At 38.3% G+C, this 12670-nt stretch overlaps 1 protein-coding gene across 1 annotated transcript in view; it reads right to left on the bottom strand.

Annotated features, from left to right (window-relative positions):
- Positions 1 to 567: 567 nt before the first annotated feature.
- The window catches only part of USP18 (ubiquitin specific peptidase 18), a 71118-nt gene continuing 59015 nt past the window's right edge, over positions 568 to 12670 (bottom strand). The window contains exons 4-10 of the mRNA XM_059684299.1: positions 11008 to 11087; positions 10558 to 10704; positions 9671 to 9766; positions 7245 to 7412; positions 3022 to 3153; positions 2462 to 2511; positions 568 to 1190 (exon numbers count right to left, since the gene is read on the bottom strand). Of these exons, the coding sequence (XP_059540282.1) occupies positions 1145 to 1190; positions 2462 to 2511; positions 3022 to 3153; positions 7245 to 7412; positions 9671 to 9766; positions 10558 to 10704; positions 11008 to 11087 (719 nt within the window). The 3' untranslated portion in view covers positions 568 to 1144. The remainder of the gene's footprint in view (positions 1191 to 2461; positions 2512 to 3021; positions 3154 to 7244; positions 7413 to 9670; positions 9767 to 10557; positions 10705 to 11007; positions 11088 to 12670) is intronic.

Here is a 12670-nt window from a genome sequence, read left to right as displayed (position 1 = left end):
AAGAATAAGTATCACATGATCTCACTCATGTGATACTATAGAACAAAATAAACGGATGAACAAAATAGATCCAAAGACATAGAAGAGGGAAGGCGGGGTGGGTGGATTGGAAGAGATTATCCAAATAACTTGTAACCCAGGGACACAAACAATAGCGTGGTGAAGGCCTGGGGCATGGAGTGTGTGTGGGCTAGAAGAGGTCAATGGGGAAAAAAGGGGGGACATCTGTAATACATTCAACAATAAAGATAACTTAAAATTAAGTTATTAACTTCTTAGTTCAGTTCAAGATTCTCTACATTCAGAGTCCCACATACCTGCCATCATTATCACTTGCTTTCTTCTTTCAAAGCAAGGTGGATAGGCAATTTCTGAACCTTGAGCCTTGCCTTTTTCAACCATGCCATTGAGTATGCTTTTCCCTATAAATGCATTGTCTTCCATCCTAAGCCTTTTTCCATCCTGAAGTCTTCTCCCATGGCTCTACAATGGAAGTGATTTCCCTTTACTCTGAATTCCTATACCAAAAACCTTATGTATTTTAATCACTGTCCATTAAACTGCAAATGCCTTTGAGAGAAAAACTTTATTCATTATTGTGCCTAGCATGCATTCTTATGAAGAGTGGGTATTCAATACATATTTGTCACTTGAGTTTTATGAAATTAACATGGGTTTTAAAAATAAAATTTTAAAGTATAAACAAAAATTATATTCAGTCAATACAAACCAGTACGATCATACTAAGTTGTAAAATATTTAAATACTTCCCTACCATTGCCCCTTGCCACCTGAATACTTCCCACTACCATTGGTGGCCAGGTCTCTCTTCCCCTGAAAGCATCTGGACTCCCACAATCTCCCAACTAAACACTTGATGTCTTACACAACTGGGAAGACACAGGACACTGCTCCAACCATGTGGCCAGAGTCAACTGATGGAAATATCCATTCTGACTGATCTAGACCTGTGCAGTGTCACTGTTTAAATCTTCTGATAACTATCCTGATTATAAATAAAGTTTAATTATACAATTTGAAAACAGTGCTTCTCCTCATTGCAAAATCTTTTTAAAAGAGCAAGTTCAGGAATAGACAAGGAAAATGATACTTTGTCAGTTCCTAAAGATTTAGGATACATTCATTAGGACTCCGTCTTCATGTACACCAGAAGATAGGCAGTTTCCCGCCTAGAAATAAAAAAAAAAATGCAACATCATAGCAGAAATGCAACATTCAGAGTTAACTGATACATTATTAATTCACAGTAGGAAAAAAGTCAACAAACTTTCCAGGTTGTTGGATAAAGTGTTCATCTATCCATCACCCCAGAGGAAAACAAAATGTGTGACCTAGGAAAATAACAACTAACCTGCAGTTAGTTAACATCTAAATGAGGGGTTGACAAACTAGGAATCCATGAGTCAAATCAGATCCTGTATTTGCAAATAAACTTAATTGGAACACAGCTATGCTCATTCATAAATGATCTGTGGCTGCTTTTGACCACAAAGATAGAGTTGAATAGTTGCAACAGAAATTGGCCCACAAAGCCTAAAATATTTATTCTCTGGCCCTTTATAGAGAAAGTTTGCCAAACTGTTACTTAAATAATGGGGAAGTTGCTGGCAACCAGAAAGTGACAAAAAGTGAGCATTCAAAGGAGGTGGTTATAAGAAAGTAGAAAAAAGGAACATTGGAGAAGGATTTCAAACACAAATTCTAGCTCATTCATTATTTTTCAAATGATCTGGCCTACTTCTGTGGCTAAAATCATCTCAAATATCACCCTAACCCAGAAACTCAGCTGGGAAAACTTATAAAATCTCTGATTTAATTTCACCCAGCTTTTTTTCTTTTCAGTTTCCTCTCTGTAGTTATTGATTTCTAAAAAATAGTTATTGATATTTACTAACACAAGCCACTGCACCAGACAAAGAAAGAGAAAATGAGTGATCGATCCTTGCCCCCAAAGAGTTTGTGGTCTAATGTGAAAGTTACATAAACAAAAATGACAAAAGAGTGTGACCCTTTTTATAAAAGAAGTATGCTCAAAACGCAGTGAAAGCACTGAGAAGCCCCTACAGACATACCTGGGTGAATCAGTACAAGGCATTAAAAGAGTAGGAAAAGACCATGAGCAGAGGTACTGAAGTATGGATAGGACTTTGCCTTGATGATAAGTTAAGAGAGGGTAATACTGGCCAGAACTGCATGTGCAAAGTCATGAGGGGAAAATGGAGGATCTGATGTTTGGGGAGCAACTTCCTCTTTAGTTATTGTTGGAGTCTAAATTGTGAGAAAATATGGTGCAATGGGATGGGTATTGAAAGATGAGGCTGGCCAGTTAGTCCCTGAGGAGTTATGTAAATATAAGGGGCAGTTGAATCCATGAGAGTGTCACACGGCAATAAGAATCCTGTGTAAGCTCATTGGTTTCCATCACTAACACTTCTCTTACCAGCGGCAGTTATGATTTCCATAGGTACATTGGATATCTTCCCAGGATACCTGGAAGTATATAACATAGAAAGTGAAGCAACCAGCTGACATCTGTGAAGCATCCAGAGAGTACAGGGTGCTACATTCTGCCCTCCCTCACTCCTTCAGATAAACCTACCCCTAGGAACTCCCAAAACCCACAGCATCTAGTGATAAATGCCATGTAAATGAAATTTCTTTCAGTACCCTTGTCCCTCTGTTTACACTTGGTTATGTTCAGCCCAGAGTTCAACTTCGTATTTCTAACTTTTCTTGCTTTCCATATATTTCCCACAGAGCTTGAAGGCACTGAGCTTAGAACATCAAAAATATAGACATTGAGCTAAGTGGACTCTTAGAGACCATTTGGACACTTCATGCAGAAAACAGCTTTCAAGCTCATAAAATGTCCCACACACAGAGAACAATAATGTGGCTTGCTTGACCTTGAGGACCCATCTAGCCCTGGGCTCAGAATATAGCAGAGGTAGCTAATATAAGGCAAGAGGCAATTTAGATGATGTAGATGATGTTCCTTACCCAACAAACACTGGAATCATTGAAACAGAACCATTTTCCATCTACAGAATTCCGGATATAGGCACAGTAATGACCAAAGTCAGGCATCCCCACATGGGCAATCACAGCAAAGAGTTCATATAGTCCTTCAAGCTGAAAGAACACAAGGCATAAAATTATTCACCCATCATCCTTCTTTTTCTAACCCTACTTTAAAATAAGGAAACATTTCATTACTTGTTTATTCAGTGAGTACTCCATGCCAGGCCCTGGTACTTCAAGGGGACTAGAAAACATTCCTTGACTTCAATAATTTCACAGCTAAGTAAGCCAGAATTAGAATGTCATGCTTTATACCAGATGTATTTACAGGTAAATTCTGGAAAACTCAACTTTTGCACAAAAAAGGAAAAGGAACAACCAGCTGAGGAAAGGCTGAGGAGCTGGGGGAAAAGCTCTCCAGAGAAGACATGCTTGAAATGATCTTTTCCAGAATGAACAAATTAGTAGACAAGTTATGGAAAGGGGGTATACTCAAAATGGACCCAGAAACTGCAAAGGTTCTGCAGCATAACATGGCAGAGCATATTGAGGAAAAGGAAGTCAGGGAGGGCACTGGGAAGTCCATAAGATTTGTGTTTGAGAAATGCACTGAAATAATGTGGTTTGAAAAATGGATTAAGAGTTCATATGAGAGGGAAACCAATGAGACACGTTAGAGTACCATGATCGTGCAAGGGAGAAATGATAATAACCTGAATAATTAATATCAGTGTGAGCACTAAAATGATAATCATTATTGACATAATTATTAGCTAACTTTTAGCATTCACTATGCATTTGGCCAAGTTTTTACATGCATTATTTCATTTAATATTTACACAAGCCTATAAATCCTACTTTGCAGAGGTGAACTGTAAGCTCATGGGGTAAAGTAATTTACCCAAAGTTCAAAAGAGGTAGGATTTCAACCCAGGCCAATCTGGTTTCAAAGCTCAAGCTTTTAAACCCTACGCTATAGTGAGGAAGTGGTAGTAAAGGTGGAGATGAGAAAACAGATTTGTGCAAAATTAAATGTACATTGTAACCGATTGGATGCAGAGATGGGGAGTAAGCCAAAGGCACTATAAAGATGAATCCCAGATTTCGGGAAGATGCTGGTACCATAAAATTAAATATGGAACAGAACTGTTTGGGAATTAAGATAATGAATTTGGGGACTGTGTAACAACATTCACTAGGAGATGAGCATACTGGTTTGGAGGTCAAGAGAGATCTGGACAGGAGATACATATTTACATGTGTTCAGTTTGAGGTGATCATTGAAACTATGAGAATTAATACAATGACATATAAAAAATGGGAAGAAAGAATAAAATTAAAACTAAATACCAACATGCCCAGCCTGTGTTGCTCAGTGGCTTGGGCGTGGTCCCATGCACCAAGAGTTTGCTGGTTATGTTTCCAGTCAGGGCATATGCCAGGGATGCAAGCTTGATCCCCAGTAAAGGAGGTGCAGGAGGCAGACAATCAATGTTTCTCTATTATCAATGTTCCTATCATCTCTCCCTCTCCCTTTCCCTCTCTCTAAAAAATCAATTAAAAATAAAAATAAATAAATTACAAAGAAGGATGGGCATGAAAGGATCCAGAAAAAGAGAAAACTAGGGTAGATAAATTTTGGAGAAAAATAGGATCATTAGCACAGAATATCACAGAAATATCATGTAAGACCAAGAAGTATCCATTAGATTTGGCATTAAGTGATTCTATTCACTCAAACTTAGAAAGTCAAGATAAATAATTCTCTATGAAAAGGGGACAGTGGTAAGAAAGATAGAGTTTTGATTTATTATGAACAGGATCTCCATGTTAGTTAGGAATATTCTATTTTCTCAACCAGTCAAATAATGTTCCTAACCTGAGACTTAGAAACAGGATCAGTGAAGGAGGACAGGGGTGAGGATAGTGCAAATGATGCTAAGTTACCTACACAGGGGCTCAAATTATTCTCTATTTTCATTTGGAGACTTTATGTTGGATTTTTAAAATGCAAGACAATTATCTAGATCTAACTACTTAGTTTGCAAGAAATACAAGGATAGAGGAACATGTTAAATCTCACTAACCAGCCAATGTTAGATATCTATTAAATAAAACTCAACCAATTGAATTGCAAGGTAAAGACAATGAGAGAAAACATAAAATATGAAACTTAACCTAAAAGAAGAAAGGAAGGGAGAGAAGGAGGGAACAAACTTAAGCAAATGCACGTGCAGACCTTGTTTATATCTGGATTCAAACAAAACAAATTACAAGGCAGTCAGGGGAATCTGAATATTGTCTGGATATTAGATTATATTAAGGAATTATGAGGTAGAATTGGTTATGTTTAGAAAAAGCATGTTAATTCTTTAGAGAGACAGTGAAATACTAATGAAATGGTATAGTATCTGGGTTTTACTTCAAAATAATCCAGGAGACTGTCAAGGAAAGAAGAGAATAAGGGTATAGATAAAGCGACTAGCCATGAGTTTTGGTAACTGTTTAAGCTGCTTGATGGACATGGGGATTCATTGCATAATTCATCACTACTTTAGAATATATTCAAAATTTTCCACAAGTTTTTTGTGTGGTTGGTGTGTGTGTGTGTGTGTGTGTGTGTGTGTGCGCGCGCGCGCGAGCGCGCGCGCACGCGCGCGGCGGAGGGGGGTATGTGTGTGGTGTGGCAAGATTTATTCCAGTTGAAATAGAAGGATGCCTGTGGGTTCCCAATGTCCCATCTCCCTCATCCCAAATTGTAAAAAATCCAATCTTGTCTTCATCAAGATCAGAACAAAGGCCAATGTCCAGAGTTTCTGTTTCCTATTAAAGCTTAGTCCCTTGAAGCTCAGGAGGTCTGCCACGGGCAGGGCTGCTAAACCTACATGGTTGCTATAGAGATAATACAGGAAAGAACGGATGAGTGCACATTATTGAGGGAGAGATAACTCTTTGTTCCCTGGGGTTATATGTTCACCAGGAGCTTTTTCAAAATAAACAACCAACTTCTCAAGCTTTTCCAAGCTTGCACTGGGCCTGCCTCCTGACCAATCCATTCTTTCTCCAGGTTAGATGGACAGGCCTCTATGGTCAAGCACCTCTCCTTGCATCATTTTGACTTCTAAGGCATGTGCTTACCTCCACTTTCATTATTCTATCCCTTTCCCCAGTGATCTGCAGGGGAACAAATTGGGGGTTCCCTGGGGAGTGTTGTTTTTAAGTAGAAAAAATTTTTAGATATACTTCATCAGGTAAACTGTGCAAGTAAAAATAAACAAAACTAGGGAAAAAATGAGAATCCTATGAAGTGTATATGCCCTGAATTGATAAAGAAACTATATTATAATATAAGCTATTCTAACATATTATCAGGCCTCAATATTTAAAATACTAGAGCATGAATAGTAAACAGACCACTGGAACAAAACAGTTCAGAAAATGGTATATACAGCTAAAAGTAGAATGTGCTAAATGTATAATTTCAAACATATAGAGAAAATATATTTATGTCACTTTTTTTCTTACAATTTTTCAATAAGTTATTAGCTCAGGACAGTTGAATTCAACTTTATTTTGATTAAATTTGGTCCAATGTACTGGACACTTCCTTATTACCCTCAAAGTGGACATAAGCTGCTTTTAGAAGAAAACTTGGTTGGTGTTATATTTAGAGCCCATTGTGTTTACCTATGTACATGTAAGTATTACACATCTTATTAAAAGGAAGGTCCTGAATTATGGGTTCTTTCCCACAGGTTCCTACTCCCCATGCTATGAGCTATCTGAGTACAAACCCAATATTTATAAATATATCTTTTGAATCTTTAAGAAAAGCAGCTATAAAGAGCAAATGAGGGTGGTGGTGATGGTGGTGGTGGCATGGTGAAAACAATTCGCCATTGTTGTTCAAAAACACACAGGTCTCAATCATTAAAATATTATTTTTAAAAATAAGTGTTTCTTGAATATATGAAAATGTTTCTATTAATTACACCTTATTGGTGGTGAGTTTTCCTTCCTTTTTGTATGCCAAACATGAAGAGCAGAAGACATAATTTCTGAGATGAAAGAATGACACAGATGAGACACCACAAAATGTCATTTGAGTGTGTAACTTCAAGCAGCCTAGGGGAGATGGGCAAAATCAAAAGGACACAGTGTCTAATGAGATGGCAGTGGACAGGAGGTGAGGAGCATGTCACCTGGTACTCAGCATTGCAGAGGTCGTTATCAGTCAGAAGAAACTGATTTAAATCCAAGCTCTGGGGGAAATACAGTGAGTGGCAGATTTTTTCTGTCCGTGAATTCCTGATGGAAAACCGCATAAGGTGGATTGTCAAGGTCTGGGGCAAATGCGTCAGCTTCAAGACCTACAAAAGCAAAATCACTGTGGAGATGAAATCCTAAGGCACTTGAAATGGGTAAATTCAGAGAAATACCACAGCAAAAGGTATGTTAAAAGGGAAGCAGATACATATCCCATGGATAAAGACAATGGTGTGGTTAAGGCCAGGGATAGGGTGGCAGGGGCTGGGTGAAGGTGGGAAAAGTGAGAGGAAGGGAATGGGGACATCTGTAATAGTGTAAACAATTGAAAAAATAAATAAGTCAATAAGTAAATAAAATCTCTTTTTTATAAAATATTTTATTTATTTTTATTTTTTCAAAATTAAATTTTTACTTATTTACTTTTCTTTATTGTTAAAAGTATTACATATGCCTCCTTTTCCCCCCATTGTCCTCTCCCAGCCCACTCCCCTCCCACCACCCCACCACCCCGAGCCCAGGCCTTCACCTGCTATTGTCTGTGTCCATTGGTTATGCTTATATGCATACAAGTTCTTTGATTAATCTCTTACCACTCTCCCACTTGCCCACCCTCCCCTGCCTTCCCTCTGAGGTTTGACAGTCTGTTTGATGCTTCTATGTCTCTGGATATATTTTTGTTCATCACTTTATGTTGTTCATTATATTCCACAAATGAGTGAGTTCATGTGATACTTATCTTTCTCTGACTGGCTTATTTTGCTTAGCATAATGCTCTCCAGATCCATCATGCTGTTGCAAATGGTAAGAGTTCTTGCTTTTTTACAGCAGCATAGTATTTCATTATGTAGATGTACCACAGTTTTCTAACCCACTCATCTGCTGATGGGTCCTTCAGCTGTTTCCAACTCATAGCTGCTTCTTCCATTCCCTTAAACATTGTGCTGCTACCTACGGACATAGGGGTGCATATATTCTTTCTTATAGGTGTTTCTGGTTTCTTGGGATATATTCCTAGAAATGGGATTACTGGGCCAAACAGGAGTTCCATTTTTAATTTTTGAGGAAACTCCATACTATTTTTCACAGCTGCTGCACCAGTCTGCATTCTCAAGAGCAGTGTATGAGGGTTCCCTTTTCCCCACATCTTTGCCAGCACTTGTCATTTGTTGATTTGTTGATGATAGCCATTCTGACATGTGTGAGATGGTACCTGATTGTTGTCTTGATTTGCATCTCTTGAATGATAAGTGACTTTGAGCATTTTTTCATATGTCTCTTGGCTTTCTGTATGTCCACTTTCAAAAAGTGCCTAGTTAGGTTCTTTGCCCATTTTTTATTGGATTGTTTATTTTCCTTTTGTTAAGTTGTATAAGGTCCCTAAAAATTTTAGAGATTAACCCTTATCAGTGTAACATTGGCAAATATGTTCTCCCATGCAGTGGGCTCTCTTGTTATTTTGTTGATAGTTTCTTTTGCTGTGCAGAAGCTTTTTATTTTGATGTAGTCCCATACTGCTATGAGATATGTCTGATATTTTGCTGCCTATGGATTCCTCCTCCTCCATTCCCTTAAATATACATTTGAGAGACTGCTTTCTCTGCTATGAGTGTTGTTAAATAAACATAGAAACAATTTAGATATACTACATTATCTCCTGCTACTGGCATTATCACCAATCCAACCTAGATAATTTAACAAGCAAAAAGTACATTCATCATGTTTAAAACTTTAAATATTGATAAGCTTAAAATACTAAATATTGTTATAGCATTTAATATGAGAATTTCTGAATTTATTACCAACATTTTTAGAGTTGTTATGAGTGTGAAATGATAAAAAATTAAGTGTATTAGCAATCCTCTATTAATTATCTAAATGTAGTTTCAGTGAACACAGTGCAGTTTCTGAAGTGTTATCTTTTATTCTAATTGTTTTCTGAAATGTCTGTTTAAACTACTAAAATACATGAGCTTGTAAAAGAAAAAAAAGAGGGGGAGCAGAATGATACAATACACAGTGGAGGTCCTATTGGCTGTCTGTTGAGTTCTTGTGCAGAAGGCCTGAGCAGCCCAGATTCTTTACAGGCCCTGGAATCCAGGGCAACAATAGAATCTGCTCTATGGAGTTAGTCTAGTCTTGAGGAAAAAACTCTGCCCCTGCTCTAAGACCTTCTCTTCTTATCCTTAAAGGCTCTGTCCCTCTCAGTGATGTGATCTGAGGAGCCCTAGGATCCAGGGGCCCAATTAGGAATCCCTCCCTCAGTCCCCATGAGGTGCCTTGGTGACTCTATGAAGTCTTTTGGGAAACCCTCATGGGGCAACCTGGACTGGGGAAGAATCTGGTTTCATGGAGTGAGTACCTGTTTCCCACGGGTCTTCTTCCCACAGTTCTCACAGAAACATTTGTCTTTGTTTGACAACTCCCTGGGCTGGAAGAAGCAGTGAAGGGCATCCTCCTGTCCCAGGAGAACAAAAAATAAAACAGGGTTGGCATTTCCCATCTAGAACACATCCCCTCACCCTGCAAACAGAGTTTTTATTTTAGTTATCTCTATGTCCCCCTTAATGTCTGGCCCAGAGGTCAGGATCTCAAAAAGTACCTACTGATCAGAAAGAAAAAAACAGGAGGGGGCACTTGAAAGTGGAAATAGGAGGGGAAATTATTTTTTGTCAAATCAAAGGAGAACTTAGGCAGAGCCATGCAAAGAAAACAGAAATGACTTTTTGAAAGTCAAGGGTGAGCTAAAAAGCCCAATTAGTAAACTGAAGAAGCAAGAAGGTGAAAGGATTAGGCAAAAAACAAACAAACACACACACACACACACACACACACACACGTGAGCAAAAGTAGGTTTACAGTTGTGAGTACATGAAACACAGAGTTTATTCTTGTAATATTATTTATTCTTGTATTATATATTTTTCCATACAAACAACTATAAACCTACTTTTGCGCACACACACATACACACACAGACATACACAACAATATGATGATAGTCAAAGGGAAAGGGGTGAGGGTTGGTGGAGGTGGGCAAAGTGGGGAGAATGGGGATGGAAAGAGACTTTGCTTGGGGTGATGGATGCACGATGCAGTGTGCAGATGATGTGTTATTGAATTGTATATCTGTATGGTTCTTTGAACCAATGTCACCCCAATAAATTCAATTTTTTAAAAAAGAATCAAGAGGCATTGGTAACACTGGGTTACATGGGAACAGGAAATTCACAAAGAGAAATCCCTTACCACTGTTTTCAGGGGCTTTGAGTCCATATCAAAAAGAGAAAGTGGGAGGGTCAGCATGCTGCTGTTTCTGCTACTCTCTATGGTACATTCAAGGCAAATAAAGGACTCCTTCATCCGGATTGTATACAGGGCCTGCAGTCTCTCTACCTATAAGACAGAGGAGGGGAGAGATAAGAAGGACACAGAGCCATAAGTGGACGAGGTCAGGATAATTTCCAGAAGTGGGAGCCACGAGATAGAAGCTCCAGAAATGGCAGCCACTAATGCTCTTGGCTCTATTAAAAAAAGGTACAAAATAATAACATTAATAATATTATGGAATTGTGATAAGCATTTTATAGAATTTTCTCTTTTACTAGTAACACCCTCTATACATTGCATTAACAATTGCTTAATGAGTTAAATGAGCAGCATCTTAAACTTTTTAGTTCTCTATTCCTAGAATCTTACCAAGTCCACATCAGTGATTTGGCCCTTAATTAGGTTCCAGATTGTGAAGTAGAGTTGAGCAGCATCATGCTGGACAAACACTGGCAAAAGAGACAAGTAACAGCCCAATTAGTGAGGTCACCACGAATACTTTTCATGCCCTTCTGCCCTAGCTACCTAGATGCACATGAGCACTCACCACTTTGCATTTTCCTAGCCTTTGTCTCATTTTAAGGCTGTTTCCACTACATGTTAGGAGTTAGAAATGGAAAAAAAAAGGTTGGTATTGATTTTGCGAGTTCCTCTTAAAAATTAAAATCCAAATTTTCTGTCCTCTGATTTGCCACCCATACCTATTAGCCTCTACTCAGGGACACAGCTAGATAAAACCAACAGTCAACAGTGGATTCTTTCCTATGTCTACCAGGTATGCCAAACCAATACTCTAATTAGATTCCTATGGCCACCGATTTCTCTGTCTTTATGTACTTATTTTTAATTATTTATTGTTGAAAGTTTTACATATGTCTCCTTTTTCTCCATTGGCTTCTCCCTGGCCACCCTCACCCTCTAGCACATACCCTCACCGCCCCCCCCCCCCCCAGTGTCTGTGTTCATTGGTCATGCTCATATGCATGGATACAAGTCATTTGGTTGATCTCTTACTCCTTCCCTGCCACCATCCCCTGCCTTCCCTCTGAAGTTTGTTGGTCTGTTCGATGCTTCTATGTCTCTGGATATATTTTTGTTCATCACTTTATGTTGTTCATTATATTTCACAAATGAGTGAGATCATGTGATATTTCTCTTTCTCTGACTGGCTTATTTCGCTTAGCATAATGCTCTCCATGTACATCAATGCTGTTGCAAATGGTAAGAGTTCTTGTTTTTTATAGCAGCGTAGTATTCCATTGTGTAGATGCACCACAGTTTTTTAATTGACTCATCTACTGATGGGCACTTAGGCTGTTTCCAAATCTTAGCTATTGTAAATTGTGTTGCTATGAACATAGGGGTACATATATTCTTTCTTAATGGTGTTTCTGATTTCTTGGGATATACTCCTAGAAGTGCGATTACTGGGCCAAATAGGAGTTCCATTTTTAATTTTTGAGGAAACTCCATATGTTTCCCACAGAGGCTGCACCAGTCTGCATTCCGACCAATAGTGTATGAGGGTTCCTTTTTCTCCACATCCTTGCCAGCACTTACTATTTATTGATTTGTTGATGATACCCTTTCTGACAGGTGTAAGGTGGTACCCGATTGTTGTTTTGATTTGCATCTCTCAAATGATTAGTGACTTTGAGCATTTTTTCATATGTCTCTTGGCCTTCTGTATGTCCACTTTGGAAAAGTGACTATTTAGGTCATTTTCTCATTGGATTGTTTACCTTCCTTTTGTTAAGCTGTATGAGTTCCCTATAAATGTTGGAGATTAAACCCTTATCGGAGATAATATTGGCAAATATGTTCTTTCATGCATTGGACTCTCTTGTTATTTTGTTGATGGTTTCTTTTGCTGTGCAGAAGCTTTTTATTTTGATGTAGTTCTATTTGTTTATTTTCTCCTTAGTTTCCATTGTCATAGGAGATTTATCAGTAAAGATACTGCTATGACATGTCTGATATTTTGCTGCCTGTGGATTCTTCTAAGGTTTTTATGGTTTCCCATTTTATGTTT

The sequence above is a fragment of the Myotis daubentonii genome, chromosome 2 (genome assembly GCF_963259705.1).
Source record: "Myotis daubentonii chromosome 2, mMyoDau2.1, whole genome shotgun sequence".
NCBI classification, from domain to species: domain Eukaryota; kingdom Metazoa; phylum Chordata; class Mammalia; order Chiroptera; family Vespertilionidae; genus Myotis; species Myotis daubentonii.
Note: the sequence above shows the minus strand (reverse complement) of the source record. Positions and strands in the feature narration are given on the sequence as shown.